The following is a 22,296-nucleotide window of genomic DNA, read 5'->3' on the forward strand; positions in this document are numbered from 1 at the left end:
CCCGCAAGCAGCAGGAGGAGAGCCGTGAAGCCAAACGGAGAGGAAAAGATGAGCCAGGAAAGGCAGATGTGCCTGTGTCATGTCTGTTATGAACAGTCTTCCCACCTTGTGGTAACACTGTGAACTGTAACTGCAGGAGAGCGTGATCGAGAAATAGACAGAGGGAGCGAGTGGAGGGTGGGGTGGGGGTAAAGAGAGATAGAGAGAGAGAGAGAGGGAGTGTGAGGAAGGGAGGGAGCAAGGAAGGAGAGAGAAAGAGAAAGGGTGAGGGATGGAGAGAGAGAGAGAAAGAGAGAGAGGAGTTTAAACTAAGAGCTATGTTTTGGGACGAACTAATCTGCTAGAGAGCAGTGTGAGGATCGGAACGCATTGTGCGAGCGAGTGTGTGGAGGACAGATAAGGGAAGAAGCCCGGCAGACCGACTGCTTGTTTTAATGTGCTGACTCTGGGGAGCTAAAAAAAAAAAAAAATATTGACTCTTCAGTCGTGTGCCGTGAGCCAGGGCACAAGCGCCACATTTAACAGAGGTGCACCAGAAAACACGGGCGCGAGAGAGGAGAAAATACATCCAGCCAGACAGCACATATAGAGGATTTCTCCTTCCTTTTCTTCTTTTTTTTTAATCTGTTCATTTTTCTTTCTTTTTTTCCTCGGGACTGATTCCCATTTCCAGTAGAGAAAAAGGAGCCGTAGAGCCACGAGAACGCAAAAAAACACCACAAAAAAGCGACAAGAAACGCAACACCGCCAACAAGATGTTTGAAATCAGCCGAACACTGAACGCTGCTTTGTTGAGCAATGAGGTAAAGGAATTGGATTTTCTTCTTCTGTCACCTCACTTCTCTGAGTGTGTGTTCATTATTCCGTTGTGCGTACGTTTCTCTGTTTTATCAGTGTGTCCATGCTTCTAAATGTGGCAGCTGACAGGTCTAAATGAATGTGCAGGGATTGAGCATTTAGGTCCAGTTAAACGGCTGCTAGCTGAAGGCAGAACCTCTTTGCTCTCCGGGCGTACTGTAATGGATGAGAGACTAGACTCGCTCTCTCTCCCTCTCCCACGCACAATCATTTCATTTTCTCATTTACTCAAAGCAAGATAGCTGTAACTGCTGAGCTTGCTTGATGACTTGCCCATCTGGGGCTTGCACTGACTGTGTGCGTGCGTGTTTGTGTGAGTGTAGCGCCAATGTGAACGTAAGCACACGGCTCTCTATAACTGTGGCAGTCCAGTTTTCTCTTTCCTTTTGCCTCTTTAGCCTGTATATTTCGTTACCACCTTGGCTAGCATTCTGTTCTCTTCCTCTTCTCTTCTTTTCTCCTCTTCCCTGTAAATGCGCACCTCGCGAGCAGTGTCTGAAGATGATGGTAAGGTGTTCACAGAACTCGGCAGTAGCCCAGGCGGAGGGCTCCTTCCCAGGCATGGGCTCGCTGCTTTTCCCCCGAGATCCATCCAGCCAACTGGGGGCCAGGGAGCTGGGGGTAAGAGGATAGACGGATCCGTCAGACAAATGAATGAGAAAATAGATGGCACAGTAGAATAAGAATACTAACTTCATTTAGGTAAATGTGTGCAGCCCTAAGGCTTGAATTAGCCAGTGTTTTCATGCCTCATTGTGTGATGATACGGCCGCCCACTCCGACTAGATCTTTCTATCAGTTAGCCAGAGAGAAAGAGAAAGAGCGAGACAGATTGTGAGAGAAAAAGCAGCTTGTGTAAGTGTATTGTTTGTGTATTCCTGCTCAGAATGTGTTTGTGCGGCAATGTAATGATGCCTAAAATTGAAAGTGCGCCACGTGTGTGTGTATGTGTGTGTGTGAGTGTGTATGCGAGTGTGTATGCTTAAAGTCATTTGAACATAGTAACGTTAGATGGCTAAAGTACAGGTTTTTGTATGTATGTTTTGTCTTGGGCATCATTTTGAATTTCAAACAACTTTCCAAATGTTGTTTTGGTGCTCCATTCGGCACAAACGTGCTTGGAAATGTGTTAAATAGAAAGCATGCGTCTTATACTACGCAGTCAGTTACAAAACTACCTCAAGTTAAACAATATGTGAGTGGCTCCATTGTATTTCTTTCATTCGTAGCACATCAGAATTAAGCCGTTTTATTTCTCCTCCGATAGGTGGCCATAACAGAGCATACTAGTAGATAAATAGCTGGCAAAGGCTTTCCTAAATGTAATGAATGTGTTTTCACTTAAGTCTGGAGCTATGAAAGTGGATATCCATCCTTACATTCTCATTCAGTCATTTCTGAAATTCTACTACAATCTTGGGGGGGAAGAGAGATGGCTGTATGGGAAAGCCCTGGCTGGCTGGCTGGCTGGCTGGTGCTGTAAGCGCCGGTCGGTTAAGAATAAATCCCTGACTTGGTGCATTAAATCGACACGAAACTGTGGGTGTCTAATCTGTGATGGGCTCTCGTTCCTCGTCTCCACAAAACAGGATCAGCCTGCCTGCCTGGAGCCGCACCACATTCTCACACAAATCAGACTCATACTGACAGCACTGGAGCTCTTCTGCCAGTGCACAAACACACACACACACACACACACAAGTATACATACACACACTGCGATCGCATGCAGCTGGATGTTCACAGGCAGAGAGAGCAGATTTTTAAACCCTTCTTTGCAACCTTTCTGAGGTGTGTGTACACACTTGCCTTAAAATCCTCCACAGCTCAGGGATTTGAAACATTCTGAATATTCATCCTGGTGATTCTCCAGCTCTAAGAAGACAGAAAAAAGAAACATGGCATGTAAAGTCATAACCATAAATATTCTCATTTGAACTACAAAACATTTACAAGTAAATCAAGTAAGTCACTATTTGGCCTGGGAAAGCGGAAAATCTATGCAACGTTTAATATATAATGAAAATTAGTGACAGCGATATGTATGCGGCACTATAGTCGTTGTGAATCGTGTGACTGCGCAAAGTGTTATTCTGGATTTTTCACATTAGCAGAACACAGTTTACAAAAGTAAATTCTTTTTTTCTTTTTTTTTTTTGAAGATAAAGATGGTTTGATGAGAAGTGAAGATTCTCTCGGTTTCTCTTTCCACCTCGAGAGACTGTAAACAAACTGTTTTAATGTTCTACTTTTGCACTTTTCATGTTAAAGATAGAAATTAATAAGAATAAAATACTGATATATAATTTTCAGTTGCTATGTCTGGCATAATTTGATCTATTTTTTACTGTTATACAATAACGGTCATTGTACTTTATATGCAATTATTTATTTCCAGATATGAAATATACCCTTGCCAATATTCTTGTTTTTTAATTACATTTGGATAATAAATTGTGCTGTTTATTCATATGGGGCAGGGAAATGATGCTGGACTGTTGCTTCTCATAAAAATCTGCATTTGTGACTCACATTTATCTGCAAACACACAACTCACATTTCAGATTGTAATTAACCAGGTTAAATCAGACCATCGTTACAATGATTAATTGTGCCTTCATTAACTGAAGCCAGATCATTTGCATACATTAAATCATTGTACAGGGAAGAAGCAGAGGTCTGTCTAGGCTTTTTTTTTTTTTTTTTTTGTGAGAGGGAGATTTCATTCTCCTTCCTAGTTCTCTGTCAGTATTTTTTTACATGCATTGGGTTGCTCTCAGACATCTTGCTGAGGCAAATGACTAGAACGTTCCATTTGGATGCAGCTTTTTCAATTATATTTCTATATGCGCAGCATGTGTAGATTCATATATCAAAGTAATGATTGTATTTTATGATTAAGTAAATCAATCAAGCAATGAAAACACTCAGAGCTAGATCCGAAGATGTTTCTGCAAACATGAACTGACATTAAAATCCAAGCGCAATCATGAGAAGCAACGGATCACTAACTCAGAGATCATTTATTTATCTGTGCGCTTTACCTATCTGGAATTATTGAATAAAAATAAAACATTTTATTTGCGGAAGTAGCAAAACAGTTGCATCACATAACAGTAGTTATGTTAGATTCTGGTATACTTGTGCCAAGCACTCTCATGGGTTCTCGAACATCCAGAAGACATTGAAATGATTTCTAATCACGGTTAATAACCGCAGTGTTTTTTTAATTAAGCATGACACATTGCCACTCTAGATACTGCGCTAAGCAGGATACGGTGTGATTTCCAATTACAGAAAATTTTTTCAGCATTCAGCACAAATGATGAAAACCTCTGAAATAGCACAAAAGTACAATCATGAGAAAAACGGCACGTTCCGATGAAAATACATCAGACTTGGTAGGGTTATGTGTTGTGAATTAATCCAAACACATGAAGGAGGATTAAAAATTTCTGATGCTGATTGGAGATGCTGTTCATGTGCACACACGCTCCAGCAGTCCACAGGTTACTGCTGCTCTGTCAAATGCTTTCGCACTCGCTTTCTAACTTCATTTTCAGCCATTTTTGAAGGTTACGTTTACTCCTAAATTCGTTGGAGGGAGCTGAGAAACAAACAGAGATGAGGGGGAGAGGAGAGGGAATTGAAGAGCGATTGGCAAATGTCTGTTGGCAGTGTGAGAGATAGGCAGGGTCATCTCTATTTCACAACAATGATTAGCTCTGCCCATCTGCCGGCTCGACAGGCTCCTCCTGCTGTGATTGCAGTGTTCTCTGTTCAATGTAGCCCTGGAAATTAGTTCATTTGTGCTGCTCAACCCCAGCCTAACTGTACTGAGAACAGGTGCAGCATTCTACCCCCGCACAAAGCCGTAGCGAGCGTGTGCGCGTATGTGAATCCTCTACAAGAGCAGCCGAGCAGCAAGTAAAGCAGACTCATCAACTGTGAAAAGATTCGCATCTCGCAACACAATAGCAGTAGATTGCAGTAGATCAACTTCCTGTTCAGAAATAAGCACCTTTTTCTCCTTCTAGTAGGACGTCTCTCCTTGCGGAGTTATTAGCGTTCATCTCAGAATTTCGACATCAATACCTTCTTACCTCTGTGTATATTTAGCCGGGTACAAAAGCTACTTTGTTAAACCAAATATGACACTAGCACTTTATTCTCACTGGTGAGAATTTTGAGTACTTCCAATCAATATTCTGTCCAAATTTAATTTCCAACAGCTCTGTCAAGAAGCCTCAGTCCGTGATTCTGTGCTAGTGTGAAAATGGCAGAGCCATCACAGAGAAAGATCTGGAGCCCAGAGCCCTGCAGCTTCAGAGGCCGCCGCTATTGTCAGGGCACTTTGCCATTTTGGAAGAAAAGGCCGCAAGAATGAGCTATTTAACCTGTGGGTCACTCAACGGTCACTGAGCGCACACGCACAAGGTATTCGTGAGAGAATTAGCCACCTTTCACTGCTCAAACACAAGTGTGTGTGTGTGTGTGTGTGCATGTGTAAATGACAGAGTGCAGAAACAGAGACTCCTGTTCCGTAAACTAGTGATGCAGGACCACCTGTTTTAATAGACATACACCAAATGTTGCACAGGACTGCATCCAAATACTGTGTGAGCATTATGGTGACGCTCTGAGCTCATATGGATTGTAAATAGATGTGAAATTAGGAGAAACTAAACAGCATATTCCAAATTTTGTGAATACCAAAGTAAACAACATTGTTATTTTTATGTAATCTGATGGATGACAATACAAACGATTGTCTGTATAAAAAAAATAAATAAAAAAAAAACCATATATTATATATATATATATATATATATATATATATATATATATATATATATATATATATATATATATATATATATATATATATACGAAAAACAATTACAAGCAAATGGAACTGCAATTAGATCATTTTTTGTGTATCAGTACCACATAATCAGTGACATCTATCTATCTATCTATCTATCTATCTATCTATCTATCTATCTATCTATCTATCTATCTATCTATCTATCCAATATAAAACAGCACAAATGTATTCTCATGAATTGACTGCAATAATGGCCCGGTTGACAACTGAGTTTGGGTCTAACTAAAGAGGCAAACCCAAGCTACAATACACATGGGACCCTAGACATCCTCTGAAACGTGCCTAAGGATGCATTAGCTCAAGCAATCTGGCTGCAGAGCCATAAATGCTCACAGTTTTGTGATTTCAGGTTAAGCAGGGAAAGAGGATGAGAGTGCATATTAAGAAACAAATTAAATGAAATTAAGTTTGTATTGTCATCACAAGTGTGCATGTGTGTGTGAATCTGTCACATAAATATGACACACAAACACACACCTCACTTACATATACGCACTCGCACACTTGCAGCGTTTCAGGATGCTCGTGCATGTGAAAGTAGATGAAAAAGCTCCATTGGGGGCCGTCACCATCGAGGCGAAGAGCAGGTGTCTCCAGCCAGGCAGAGAGAGAACCAGGGCAGCCTGGCTCAGTTGAGTCTTAGCCCCACCAGAGCTCCCCTCGGCTGGGAGGACAAGCGACATCTGGCCCCTTTGCCTATGTAGTGGAAGACACTTCCTCCAGGGATGACAGTCACTACTGAATCTCTGAGCCCCAAGTCAGTATGGGAAAATGTGATTTTTTTTTTTTCACTGCCTTTTGATGATTTCACAGGGACTGGGTGTTGATGAAGATTGGAGGTCTTGAAATCTCTACCCTTTTTTCTTTGAAAATACAGCTTAAAAAAAGTCAGTGAAGAGAGGGGTCAGCGTGAGTGATACAGGCACCATGACCTGGAAGTAAAAAGCCTGTGATTTCAGCAGCAGGGGGCGAGTGCTGGTGATGATGGTCCCCAAAGAAAACATGTTCACTTACCTCTCTCTGCGTACAGAATAAAGGTCTAGTCTTCATCTGGAGTTTGAGGGCTATGATTTCTGCAGGGAAAAGGAACATCAAAACAGAGGATTCAGTGAACAGCAAGAGCTTTGTGTTTTAAGTGAGACTATTCAAGCAAAGCCATAAAAAGATACAAAATAAAAGAAAGAGCAGAAAGGGGGAAAAAATTACAAAGGAAGAGTAATTTCTATGGCTGAGCCAGCACTCAAGACTGTTACCGAGAATGCATACTAAAATTCACAGTATTTCCAAATGCAGAAAATAGTTCATGTTTCTTTCAGCAGCAGTGCTGTTTTATTCTTCCAGAAAAAGAAATAGACATTTTAATGATTCAGTATTTCAGGAATGATGATGGAGTGATTTCTAAAAGAGAAACGTTAAACGCTTACACATGAATGTGTGTTAAGTGCATGAATGCTCGCTTGTCTGGTTTACCCTGGCTTGCTTAAGTACTATAATTAATGGTTTTGTTAATTGAACAGGAATTGCGAAGGCGCTGTAGTGTAGAAAGCAGCACCAGTAATTCATCAATTTCAGTCTTTTTCTCCTTCCTTTTTTGACTTTGCATGCTTGTTACTTTTACAGCTCGAGCACTGGTTACAAGGACAACATTAGTTTGCAAATTATATGAGCTACCATATTTTAAGATGAACTCAATTCAAAATTAAACTGACCAATTGGACAAGATTTGTTTACTCAAATTGAACAAAACATGCTACTGATATTTTACAGGAAAAACAGATTGCAAAGACTCACTGAAACACTGTAATATGTTGGATTGCATGTTAAATACATTAAGAAAAGCAGTCAACCCTGACCGGTTGTTATTAAGGAAGTCCAATCATCCATCAGAATCGGCGGCCATTTTGTAGAAGGATTATCCGCTATGACACGCAGGCTGTTTCTAAAGTGATAAATGTGCTCTCTGCCTGAATGATAGCCTGTGCCCAAGAGCTGACATGTTGACGAACGGTGCTGTTTCCCCGAATTGATAGGTTCTGAGCCCATACATTTCATTGATTCGTTAATTGTTCGAGGGAGTTGGAGGCGCCTGACTGTCATGAATAAATGATAGATGCCTGGCATGTGTGCATTACCGAGGAAGACCTTTGAGGCGTGGTGTTGCTTCCTCAGAGACGCCAACCGTCCTCTTCACAGCCCCGAGGAGCTGCTGGTCCCCGTTAGTTTCCCCTCACATTAATAATGCATTCTCTCTAACAGCAGTGTTCAGCATTAAATGCTCTGCCATGGAGCCTGTTCAAAAACATCAATACAAACTCACTGAAATAACCCTGTTTCAGGCAGAGGGGGGAAAAAGAAGTTACATATGCTAATTGCTTCTTAAGGCATTCCTTCTGTCTACAGCTAGCGGCTCTTGTATCTTTTTCTCTTTCTGAATCTTTTCCTTTCTCTTGCCTTTCTCTCGTCTGCTCTGAATAAGTAAGGCACCATGAATTCTGGGAGAAAGACAGCATGGATGGAGGGGAATGGTGCAGAAATACTGACGATGCTTTTCCCAGGGCTCAGAAAGACAATGTGATGGAGTATCTACAAACAAGAAAAGATAGGTGGGAACAGGGGGAACGAGGAAAGGAAAAAAGAGAGATCGATGGCACATTTCTGTTCGATTTTACCCCAGAGATATGAGTTGTACATATAATATCAATGAGCTAAAAGTGACATACCAAATTCTATGGGTGCAGCTTTAAAAAACTACTACACGATTGCAGTTTGTCGTATAAATATCTATATTAAAGTCTAGTGGAACAGTTTTAGTTTAGCATGCAAGGGGAATAGTTACAATATTGACCTATTAGGTATAAATAAGTGTGTGTATATTTGTATATATTTGGCAGTCATACATGTTGTGAACATCAGAATTTAAATAGTATAACATGTATAGTTAAACTATTTTTCCATCGCTTCATATTAGAACTATGACAATGTTTTTTTCTTTCCTTTAAATCTTAAAAGGCGCCAAAACACACCATTATTTAGGCACCAAAACACAGCATTATTACAATTCACTATAGACTAATTAAAATCCACTATGGATATTCATTGTTGTAGAGGAATGAATAATATAATGAATAAGCTACATTCATCTTGTGGTTGCTCTTAGCAAAAGCTGGCCTGGTCAGCACAGTGAAAGCGTGGCCCCCTCTCTGAAGGGAAGCACTGATTAAAGACCAGGCCAGATGGACCACAGCGGTCTTCCTCATCGTGCTTGAGAGCTCCGACTGCGATCAAACACAGCAAAGGCCACCCTACAGCCAATCGTCATACAACTCGATCTTCACCATCGCTCAGTCTCCCTCCAGCCAACCATCAGTGACTGCACCACACAAATGAGATGGAGAGAATGTCAGTGATGTTAATGATCAGAAAAGAGCTAAAGTGTCTTGCTCAATGTCACCTTCATTTTGAACAGGCCACAAGGAGAGCCACCCACTGGGTTAGATATCTGCTCAAGGATTCACCAGTGCTACATTTATCTAATTTTCTTCACAAATAATGTGACTTTCCTTAATGTAAAAGAGAAACATACTCTCATTTCAAAGTCATCATGATAAGTACCATCAAAATCAGCATGATAATTATTAGGAGTCATATTTTTGACCTTGATATATTTTATTAGCACTGAAAATCTACAAAACTCTCAGAGTCTCTGAGTAAAAAGTGAACAGACATGGAGGATACATATGTTTTACCAGTTAAATCTTAACTCAAACATTACCTGAATCCTTATCCTCTAAAATATCTTGGATAGGAAGCACAACCATCGTTTTTGGACAGGTTTTTCGTATTTGAACGTGGCGAGCTCCATCTGGGTGAGCCGAGCCTGAGCTCAGCAGCCTGACACTTGCAGTGCTGCCTGGCGGTGAAGCCGCCAAAAAGAGTTGATGTGGTGTCGAGGTTCTCCTTTGAGAAGGTGACAGGAACAGGAATTGGACTGGGTGATACTCATGTCCTCTGACAGAAAGAGATATTCGCTTCAGAGGGAGAAAACTTCACCCCTTACTCCCAAGACGAATGAGAATTGTGACAATTGGGATATGTCAAATAAGAGAGAGAATTTGATGTGAGGAGAAAAACATATTTGTCATTCAACAAATCAAAATTGAATAGAAACAGTATTTCTGGGAATATCCATTTTTTTGTTTTCTCCTTAATGTTTTTCTAAAACAAAATTGTAGCTTTTTTATATGAACTGGATTTTTCAAACAAAGTAATTTGAGGGAAAATACTAACTAAAATAAACACACAGTTTTTTCTCTATCTAATCTACTAGTGAATTCCCAAATAGCAGGACAAAGTGAAGTGCCGCTGGAGAATTTTCTAAAATTTTAAAACAAAGCTCCAAATGAGATGTGCAATTTTTAACACACTTGAGCTGACAGCTTGCAGGGGATCTACACTTCAATGTCTTTAAATAAACCTGTTATTATTCAGGGTGAAAATTGAGACTAAATAAATACTCCATCTCACTGGAAGATTTTGCTCAGTTGAAACAATTATCACCATGTCTACTGCATGTTTTAACATGTTAAACTCTCAGAATAGATGCCTGGTGCTCATGGTGGAAGCAGGAGTGTATCTGAAGTGAATGTGTAAGATGCATATGGTGGAAATCGATAACATTGACAAGACACTGATTGAGCATGAGTAACACACTCATCCAAGTGGACTGCAGGTTTAAAATATTTGACAAACAAGAGCACTTGGATTTGTGGTTATGGCCAACAGAAGAAGTCAGGTGGTACGTGTGTGTTTGGAAGCAGGGAGAGATGGGGCATGCAAGGTTCAGAGTAATTAGTCAGATTGAGGGCTGAAATGAGGCAGTGTGAGAGGAGGCTGGGGCTAAGCATTTGTGTGTGTGTGTATTTGTGTTAGAGGCCAGGCTGGTGGGATGCTCTAATTGGAGCTAAGCGGCCGCAGAGGATCAGAGGTACTCCAGAAACAAAGGAGCACAGGCAGAGAAGGGAGAGAGGGAGAAAGAGAGAGGTTGCAGTACTGGGTGTGTGCATGTGTCTCTTAGTGTTTGAGCGAACAATAACTAAAGTGACATTTTACATGCTCAGCTAGCAAAGGCTTTGACCAAACCTCTGACTGCATGAAAATCACACACATGGCCAAACTCAGTTTTGAAAAAGAGAACAGACATTCTACATGAATTTTTAAACAAGTTTTGAAATGTATACATGAATATTTTCATTTCCAAGAAAATGTGTTCTGAGTAAAAAACTGCATTTCAACCCACAATGACACGAATTAAATTCCAATTTACAATCCAATTTAACTACTGTATACCGAACGCATCCAAGATAAAAAAGAATACATTTTCAGTGTCAATTAGTTAGCCGAGCATATAAAAACACCATTTTACAGAATGAAAATAAATCAATTAGCCTCGTTGCTTTTAGCTCGTTACTCAATTCGCATGCTGCTTCACTTTTAATGGCTTTTTGACAGCCGATAAATGATGTGATTTACATTAGCTGGCCTGTTATAAAACTCCTCCGCCGGTGGTCAGAACAGCCATCCTTTAGCTCCACAATACCTGCATAAAAAACCCATTTGGCAAAATGGCTGACATAAAATGCATGTGGGTTGGAGGACAAATAACGGCATCTTATATAAAATGATGCTATCTTAGTTTGACTGCTATTACCTGCTGTTCATTTTTCCGAGAGGCTTATCCAACGCATGATGACTAAATGAAAGTCATTTATGTGTACAGACATACACATACACTTTTCTGCAATAGTAAAGATCCCTGAGGTCACATCCTCCCACTCAAAACCTCCATGTATTCTTGGCCAAACCTCCCACCGCAGACCTCATGCCAGTCTAATCCCTAAGACCCCTCCCTCCATCTGTCCCCACCCAGCCCAGGAGTGAACAGAGAGACAGAGGGTCACACGCAGCCTCTGAGTCATACTGGACGCGTTCCCTCAGCCTGCACGTCTACTGTTGGTGTACACGGCCTCAATTCAAATCACTCTCTCATACTGGATGCTGCAAATGGGTAGTTGACAAATAACATTTTTTTTCATTAACAGGATTTTAGGTTTATATTCATAAGTGTGCATTTTTATTACATGCTAAGGCTGCTCATCATTTTTCACCACTTTTAGATTCTTGTGGTGTGATTTTTATAAATACAAATATTCCACGTAGTTTCTCAATTCATAGGGGTCCATAAAAATGCATGTGTAATTGTATAACAATTTGAAAACCATTTTAGTTGCGATTGGCAAAATGTTAAAATGCAGGACAGTGCTTGATGACAGGTCAACTACCCAAATACTGCATAATGATAGTGATTAAAAACAAAATACTGATATTTTCCAGCTATAAGCTATTTTGAAAATGGCAAGATAGCTGGTATATTACTATAAAGTGCAGATATTTTTGATTTGTCTAATGCTTATATGTTTTTAGTCATCTGTGGGATTTTGAATACAGGGAAAATTCAAACTGAACCTTCCAGATGGGCCTCGTCTCCTCTTCTATCTGCAGCATCAGCTGTTACAAAGACCAGCAGCTGACATTTAGTCCTTTATAAAGATTTCCAAGAAAGAGAAGGAAGAGAGAGAAAGAGAAAGATAACCGTCATTGTAAGAATCATTGTTATTTATGATTTGTTGATGTTTCTTTGACTCCTGACAAAACCAACCATAGTGTAGAATACCCAGTAGTGATGAACATTACAGTAATGTCACAACATTCTAATCTATTTTCTTTTATTTATTGTTGTTTGTAACTTACTATTGCCAGGAGCTGATCCGTTCTTCTATTATTGTCTGGAAAAGACAGAAAGAAAAAAAAATCAGGAGAATAAGAGAGCAAAACATTCAATCTATATGCAATAAACCCACTCCACTGAAATACAACATGAAAAATACATCTGCATAAAGGCACTCAGCACTTTGTTTACATCCAAATGAGAGTGCAGAGACCTTGGCATTGACTACCCACATGAATACGTCTCTCTCACACATACAGATCTCTGAAATGCCAATAATGTACAGAAAGTAAGAAGCTATACCGAGTGTAGCGGTCTCCCACTACCTTTTTCTCTCTTGCTCTGCATAAACACACAGTATGAAAGTGAAAGTCAAAGCACACATTTCCACCTGCCACCCATGTGATGATGAGAAACTGGGGGCATCAGAAGGGTGGTGAGGGATGCTACTCGTTCTCGTTCAGTTTGGAGGTTGTGAAGAGTTCAGTGATGGTTTCCATCAGTGGTTGCTAGACTTCAGAATGGTAAACTACTCACACAGGTTAATGGTCTGACTCAAGTTTGCCTGTGCTATGATGTGACGTCCTGTATAATTGAATCAAGCCTGCATATGAATGAAACGACAGGCAGTTTTTTTCTATCTCTCTCTCTGTTGGTGGGAGGGACCTGAATTAATGTCTTGTTGTGAGGAAGATGAAAGGTAATGCCTTCTATAACTCACATGGTGCCACATGGTTCAGTGAGCATAATGGGAAGCAAACAGAATAACTAAATTATGGTGTGTTTTGTGATATGAGCTGTGCATTGCGGTTTTAAACAATGCTATTTTTACTATCATGTGAGTGTTTTATGCATTTAAATATACGTAATAAATGTATTAATATTATATATATATATATATATATATATATATATATATATAAAAGCACAACATCCCGGGGCAAACTGGGCCAAACGCATTTGAAAAGAACAGGGAAATATAAATAGTCTACATGAAGTTTGGGTTTTTTCGGGTCGAGCTCTCAAGTACTGTGTCCCTAAGAGTGAGGCCTGGCCATCTAGTGAGAAATGTCTTTCATTTTTTATGGCTCCGCTGGACTCTCATGCCAAAAGTGGTTCTTGTCAAGTCAGTTACTCACCGTGAGGGACCTCCGCTGTGGTTTTTAGAAGTGCAGGTGCAGAGATGATAAGACCACAGCCGTTTCTCAGCCCATTCCAGCCCTGTGATTTGTTCTATTGTACCAGTACAGCAGCACAAAGACCCACACCATATTAAAATGACACCCCCATTATTTCCCCACAACAAACCTGAGAGTGAAATGCATTCACACAAAACTCCCCGAAGACCCATTGAATGTGTAACATTAGGATTGTATATGCGGAGTAAATGGGTGCAAGCAGGAAATGTGTTTTTGCCCGTGATGAATTCCATATCTTGGTAAATAAAACAAGATCTGAAATCCCTTCATTCGGCGAGCAGTCGCTCTCGGGCAGCCCTCACCGGTGAAGATGTGAAATGGGTTTTGTCAGGGGTGGGAGCGGCTGGTCTCGCGGTTAATTATTGATTCAGTGCGCGTGCAGCTGCGAACAACAGAATGTGGGAACAGTTTGCAATAATATTTAGAAATGAGAAAATGAAAGAAAAAAATAATGCATTGGATGACATTATTTTAGAAGACTGTTCTTTTCACCTGAGAAGATGCAATTGAAAGTAGTATGTGCAGGAATGAGGGGGAGCAAGATGAGCTTGTGACGTCACTAGATGAGAAGGTTGAGATCATGAATATTTATTAGCTTGTGCTGCTGTTGCTGACGTTCTACATTAATTTAACATTGAGATACAATAACAAGCTTGTTTTTTACATAACTTTTTTTTTTAAGTAATTTGGATTTTTAATTTTACATCAAGATACTACATATAAAGATCACATTCACAATATTATTGACACTAAATAAATTCAATGCCGTATTATTAGTAACCATGATTTGTGAGACTCATCCTTACACCTGAAATAAACGTACAAATACATTGCCTGGATTATTAAGATCTACGACACAATATTTAAACAATTTTTAAAGATTAGACAACAAGGGTTTAAACCAATCAAGGCCTTCCTTGAACCCACAGCAAAAGTATTCCAAACTAAACTTTGGAAGTTTTAAAAGTACACACATTATAGCCTATATATACACTAATGTAAACGTGTAGGCATATATACTGTGTGTGTGTCTGTGTGTGTGTGTGCATTTTTGTGATTTATGAGGACACAAATTTGTATAATGACATGGGTATTACACTGGTATTACGACGTAAACATGAAATATGAGGACATTTCATGTGCCCTCATATTTAAAATAGCTTTAAAAACATACTTAACAATGTTTTATTAACAAATGTTTTCTGTGATGGGTAGGTTTAGGAGTAGGGGTAGTGTAGGGGTAGTGTAGGGGGATAGAATGTAGTTTGAACCGGTATAAAAACCAATCAGTTACGCCTATGGAATGTCCCCACTAAGATAGCAAAACAAACCTGTGTGTGTGTGTGTGTGTGTGTGTGTGTGTGTGTGTGTGTGTGTGTGTGTGTATACACACACTTTTCAACGAGGTCTTCAAACGTTAAAAGATAAAGTTAGTTTTATCTTTCGCCAAGTAGACTCTTGCAAACAGATGCCTGATGAAACAGTTCGCCTGAGGGGGTAACCATAGCAACAATACGCTGTGAGCAATAACTATTATTTACCACTTTGTTATATGTATAATTCACAAATATATCATAAAAACGTTTGTTAATTTTTTCAAAATTCTCAGGTCGGTAACTATAACGTTACTAGTGGCGCCAAAATTACAACAATGCAAGAGACACACTTCAACAGATTACGTCCCGAAAAAATGCATTTAGAAATTACTTTAAAAATCGTTAAAGTCATTGCATAATTCACACACCGATATGACGAGTTAAAAAAACAACAACACTGTAACGTTATATGCGCGGGCGTCTTCCCTCAGGTTCCAAATAGTAAATAAACCCCTATTTTATTAACCTAGTCATCACAGGTACAGTTTGCTTTTGACACTACACTTTAACCCAAAACGTTTACCTGTCTTCCACATGCAACCGAGGGTCAAATTAGCTGTCAATCAGAGCCCGCTATTTCCCCAAAGGCGCGACGCTCCCCACTCGCGCCTCACCCTCTCCAACCGTCTCCTCAAGAGCAGCGCGCGCCACCCCCTGTCTGTCCCCGCTCAACCAATCAGATCTCACACCAGCCTGACACTGTGTTCCATAAATGGTGTAGAGGAAAAAGGGACGCTCGCACTACTAGCTCCACAGAGTCAAGGGAACCGATCTTTTTTGTTTTTGTTTTATTTTGGATATTTCCCCTCAGCTACATTCATTTACGAAAAAATAGGCGTTTTCCGACCGCAGCTGTAAGTTTTCGACTCCATCTAACCATCTCTCTGCCGACCTGTCTGCATCCGACTGTCCTTGGGTCCACGCGACACCTCTCCTTCAAGACTTTCGGGAACGACTCCCCCACAAACGCTCAAAAGCGCAACGTTTATTTTTTAACCGGGTATCTGAATAAAATAACGAGCTTTTTTTCTTTTTTTCCCCTTCACCTCCGGACACGAGAATGGTCATGGTGAGTAATGTGCTCGCATTTGAAAGAGAATTACACTGTAGTGAAATCACTGAAACACGCTGTCACGCGCAGCCTTAGAATAATCCCTTCATCCCTCGTAATACTCCTTCACCAACTTTGCTCTTTTCCTTTCTCTTAAGCACATAAAAGGCGACAATAGGGATGAAGACAGAATATTGTTATTTAGAGATTATTTTTAGGGTGCGCATTTTGCGTAAAGGTGTGTGTGAATGCGTTTGCAGTTATGGTTTTGTACAAAGAGCAGGTGTGTGTGATCAGTAACCTGTGCGTTCTTCAACCTGATACTCAGTAGACAACAACTGTGGTTTAATTAAACATGTTTCGTCCCACATTTGCCAATGACTAAAAATATGGCGTCTTAATTGCCTAAATCAGTTAGTGTTTACCACTTCTTTTTGCAGTTTTTGATATTAATGCACTGACTGTACAAATATACAGAGATAAATATAAAGTTTATGTAAAATCATATATATTACAGAACAATGACCATTGTCCAGGGCAACGTTGTATAAATTGACTGCTCATTTGTTTCTGGCCATGTTAATGTTCTGTCAACTAAATTTAACATTAATGTATTTATTTATTACTGATTTATTAAGCCCTGTTATAAAAGGGATGATGTAAAGTCAGCAGGTCATGATTACTGAATAAAGCCTGTCATAATGATTATCAGACTGTAAATTACCTGTATGTGTATATATACATCCTGTGTGTGTATGTGTTTCTGTATGTATGTGTGTGTATATATATATATATATATATATATATATATACACACACACACATATATTTATATATATATATATATATGTAAAGCTTTAACATACTCCGCAATCATTGCATGCTTTACTTGCATTAATTAGCAGTGCTGCGCAGGCATCCTATTACCATAATGACTGTAGGTGCAATCAGTCTGCTCTAACTCAAGCTGAGACCTCGGTTGCGATTGATTGCCTCTGCTGGTTCCGATAGGGCTTCTGCTAGCCGAAGCGCCTGTGCCTTCGTCTGCAAGGCTGCCAGAGCGAAAGTGTTAATTTTCCAGAGTAGAGCAGATGATGGACAGCTGAGGCAGCCAGTGAGAGAAGTGAGGAGGAGGGGGCTGCTCTGACCTCACCAATGAGGAGGGGGCAGGGAGTGGGGCTGCAGCGTTCAGCTCATGCCGAAGCCCGTGCATTCACAAGCAGCCTCACTCGGAGGAGGAATGCCCACTCTCTCTCCCGCTGGCCGCACGCTGCCTCGCCACCGCTGAGACACATACAGAGAGAGAGAGAGAGAGAGAGGAGAGACCGAGAGAGATCTCCAAGTGAGGAGACATTAGCACGGCTATAGGCGAGAACTCTGCCCGCCGACTTACAAATGGAGTGGAACGGGTTTAAGATGGTAAGGATGCTGCGGTGGTTTTGTGCAGACAATTGTGTGTGTGTGCGTGAGTGTGTGTTTGCCCTTGCTGTGTCTCACTGCCTGCAGCTGCAGTGGCAGCATTGGAGTCTCTCTCTGTCTCTCTCTCCTTTCTCCTCTTTTTCAATTCTGCATGCTACTCCTCCCCTTTCTCTTAGGATGAGAGGAGCTTTATTTGAGAACAAGGCTGAGAAAAGGAGAAGAGCAGAGAGGAGAAGAGAGGAGAGAAAGGACAGGTGTAGCAGGTTATTAGATGCTGCGGTTTAAAACCAATCTATGATGTAGAGGCAGTGTTGAATCTTAATGCTCACCTTTTTTTGCTCTCATCTTCCATTTTCACCTTCATTTTAACGCTTGTCGCTTCGGTTTGATCTGTCAAAATAATACAGCCATATTATTCATATGAGTAATGTGATGATAATATCATTTTCTAAATGATTTCCCAAACAAATCCATATAAAAATCACATTTACGATGCATACGTTGAAGGTTGTGTAACTGTGTACTAGCGTATATGCCAGAGTGTAAGTTTGTAAATGAGAATGAGTGGGAGTGACCTCGTGTGTGTGTGTGTGTGTGTGTGTGTACGTGTGCATGAGAATCTATTAGGCAGTGTGCGAGGGTGTGTTTCCGTGCATGGTGTAGTTAGTGTTCAAGCACGTCTGGAGATCACTGCCTGTGTTTGCCCATCTTCTCTGATAGAGGTAGGGTAGGCTGCACTAAACATGCTGCGCTGTGTGTGTGTTTTGCGAGTGTATGTGTCCATTGTTGACTAAGGGCTCAGAGACTGCCTCCCCCGGCTGTCACCAGGCTAGTGGGAGACTGTGCCTGCCAGGAACCAACTCTCCCCGAGAGAGAAACGGAAAGAGAGAGAGAGAGAGAGGGAAGTAGCGAAGCTTATAGACAGAGCTGGGTAAGAAAAATCCTAGGCCTAAGTTAGCACATCATTTAAAGGTGGAAGACATCATAATTGCACCGTTTCGAATGGCCAAGACAGCACAGATATATGTATTTACTAACTTGCGGTGACTGTCAAATTCCTCATCTGAGTGGCGTGCCATTCAGATTCAAATGTGGGCAGCATTATTCATTTTTCAGGCAAATGTTTGACTGTTTGTGTGTGGGCTTTAACATGCAATCAAAATGCTAATTGAAAAGAGAGTGATTCCCAACAGTGAATCCCTGTCTTACCTCCTGCCTCCCTTTCTTTTGTGTGAAACACAGGCAGAAAAATATTTGGGCAGTGAGGGGGCTTGTCCACAATGCTTATAGTGAGAGAGGAAATAAGGTGTGGGAGGGAGGAAGTTAAGGGGAAAGAGCTTCCACATAGGCCTATACATTTCTCCTCCTCCTCCGCAGTGCTGACGTCCCTGCTTCATGCGATCCTAATGGCCATTACACAGAACTATGGCCACGTAGGCACAGCTTCTCCTCTTCTTTCACCTCTATCCTTCCTCATAATTTCACTCCCTCCTCCAAGCAGCCTTACTACTCTGCTTTAGGGCTTTCTCCTTTGTTGTCCGAATCCAAGGTTGCATATCAATGCTAATAAGGCTAAAGCTGGACTGAATATTAAAAAGGGGTGGATGAGGGCGCAGGTGGACAACTGAGAGAGAAAGAGATAGCGAGGAGAATAAGACAAGCTGCCGAGATGCTGAAATCTGGGCAGCAGGGGTGGGAAAAGTGCCCCAGGATGTGTGATGGCTGGGTGGAAGAGTTTGCACCCCTCTGCACACAGCGTGACTACAGATGACAGCTGAGTGTCAAAGTGGGCCACTTGACTTTTCTGAGAGTTAGAGTAGAGGCTCAGGTTGCCCCCCTCTGGCCGAGAAGACTTGGGGGCTCTGTGAGCATGTGACACCACTGCATCCATCCCTCATGGTTCCTGCTGCAGGAGAACAGCATCATCAATCTAACTGACTGGCTCGGCGTGTTTTTGCAACGAGCCCTCAGATGGTGGCGCCGTAGAGCTTCCACCTGAGTGAGTTTTTTAAACATGGTTCATTGTGCAAGTTTCAGTTTCAATATTTCAGGCACATAGCACTTTCAGTATTGCTTTTCTGTATAAAGACATTAATTCTGTTATTGGAACTTTTTGTCTACTTTAGAAGATATTCATCTTGAACTAAATTGGGTTGAATAGCTTTTAAACAGTTTTTTGGATGTAGGAAATTGTCAAAAGAAAATGGACAATTTGGTCCAAGAATGATTGTTTCTTTAATATTTAATGTCTTTATAATCAGAGGATGTGCCAGATGATAAAATTATTATAATGGCAGTAAATGGACTCATAAAGACACAACAATTGACTGAGATTAGATCAGATAACCTGAGATACAAGATGGGATACTGTGATATAATTTCTCAATCGTAGAAAGAACAACCACACAAAATAGAATTAATTTCTCATCCATTTGATTTAACACACTACATTTAAGATTAAAGGACAACAGAATAGCCCCGAGTCTTTTATATATCTGTTAAATAACATTAAAGACAAGTGTAGCCTTTGCTGTATAGTTTTATAATTAGAATCCATGTCAGATGCCATTTTTAAGTCTTTATGTTCTCATTGCTATTCCGACATGGCATCGTTAAAAGAGTAAACAACACTCTGTAATCTATTTGCTATGCTCTTCATTCCGATTTGAAAAAGTATCCTAATACTTAATCGTTTTCAACAGCTCTGACAGATTTAGAACACAAATGTAACCTCTGAATGTAATTACTGAATGAGTCTCACTCTGCCAACTGATTAGAGAAAATGCCTTGAGAGTTACTGAGGTAACTGAACATCCAGCTCTAGGGAGGATAGAGCGCACTGACAGGTGAAGTCAGAATGCGCTTATTAGACAAGTCTCACATTCAGACTTAAATAACTCAGAGAAGATTTCAGTAGCTAATGTGAGCTTTCATCACATTCCATTTTTGTGATCACTTCTGGGAGAGTTTTACCCTTAGTGTTTAAATGAGAATCGAGCAAGCCTATGAAGAAAACCCTTGGAAATTGTGCATGTAAATTTGAGCTCGAATTAAGATTGACCAGTTCAATGAAATGCTCTTATAAAATCTGCCCGCAAATGAGATCTCTTTAACATGTCAGTTGTTAACCCTAGACGGCAAACTTTAAGTCACCTACTTCTCAAATTCTGAGAAAAGTGCGTTTCAAAAGAAAATGTCACATGTTGTGCCAAGATACCAAAGTGGGCAATCAAAAGTTGAAATGTTTAAACGTTTCTGATCAAATTATTCCAGGATAAAATCATTGGTGCTATATTACTAACATTAACTTCATTGCTCAATACTTTATTTTTATAAATAATCTTCAAGAGAAATATCTGAGAAAAAGTTGATACTTAAAACACTACAGAAATTGCTCTCTTTTCGCCAGTAATTCTTCTGACACTTGATAGAGCAACACCTTAAATAAAATTTGGGTAAAAATTGAATGGCCTTTATGTAAAATAATGCATTAATAAGGCTCAGGTAAGATTAAACAATGTGCTATGAATAATAATCTAATATAATCTCAATAATGTGCTTTCGCAAAGAGGCCTTTTATTATGTCAAAGCTAAATATACATGAATAACAACAAAACGTTCAGGTTTAAATTTTAATAGGCGTCCACAGTGATTTCTCAGTTTGATTCATCCTCATTTTCCTTGCAGAAAGCCGAGTAGAGAGAGAGAAGGAGAGAGGGAGAGAGCAGGCTTCACAAGCGCAAGCATAATAATTCCTCTGGCGCAAATTCAAAGTGCCACGCACAGACAGACGATAATCAGCCGAATATACACAGCACACACAACCTGCTTACCAACACAACACACCGTTCGTCCTGGCAAACTGACAGATGCCTCTCCAGATACACATTGTGTATATATATGTATGTGTGTGTGATTATATATATATTATATATATATATATATATATATATATATAAAATTTAGCAAAGTCTCCATCACAAACAGTGATTGTTGGTTAGAGTTGATCACAACAGAGAATAGAGAAAGGTAAAAGAAGCGCATTACACCCATTTCTTTCAAGCTGGCTCTCATCCCCTATCATTCTAGCTTCCGACCTCCCTCTTCCTCCATCCCACTTTCTTTGTTTCATTTCTTCTCCTCTCTCCCCCTCCCTCTCTCTCACTCTCCGCCTGTGTGTTTTGGTATTCATACAGACGTTCGGATTTGAGTGGCAGGCTCTCTCGAGACTGTGCACAAACTGCACATTTCTCTGATCTACATTTTGCACCCCAGGAAAAGACAGCAGCAGCAGGCGAGTCTTTGCTCCCACTATTGCAAACGCAGTAGCTTTTCTCTCCTGCCCATTAGCCAATTAACTGACCTGCCTCCCGTGACGCTAAAGGACATCTCAAGGTCATTCACATTACAACAGCTCGCCTCACACAATCACATGGAAATCGAAACCTCTAAAACCTTTACAATGCATAGTTTTATGACAAAAAAAGACTAATGCTTTTTAAAAAAAAATTGCATAATGATGGCTGGTATGGCATTCAAAAGAGCACACTTGAGGAGAGATTTTATTTGTGCTTGTTTCCCGTGGGTGAAAAGGGGGATACAATGAGGAAAAGAAATGAGACAAGAAAGGGAACATGGAAATAAATGTCAAAGATAGTTCTGTTCTCCGAATATCAGGGTCAAAGGTCACAGAAGTAAGGGGTTACGGAACGTATGATGCA

General features: G+C 40.4%; 1 protein-coding gene across 1 annotated transcript in view; it reads left to right on the forward strand.

The window, feature by feature from the left end:
* Positions 1–755: 755 nt before the first annotated feature.
* Positions 756–22,296, forward strand: part of elavl4 (ELAV like neuron-specific RNA binding protein 4) — a 79,404-nt gene continuing 57,863 nt past the window's right edge. The window contains exons 1-2 of the mRNA XM_067393575.1: positions 756–803; positions 1,351–1,479. Coding sequence (XP_067249676.1) covers positions 756–803; positions 1,351–1,479 — 177 coding nt within the window. The remainder of the gene's footprint in view (positions 804–1,350; positions 1,480–22,296) is intronic.

This window comes from Chanodichthys erythropterus, chromosome 9 (assembly GCF_024489055.1).
Source record: "Chanodichthys erythropterus isolate Z2021 chromosome 9, ASM2448905v1, whole genome shotgun sequence".
NCBI lineage: Eukaryota > Metazoa > Chordata > Actinopteri > Cypriniformes > Xenocyprididae > Chanodichthys > Chanodichthys erythropterus.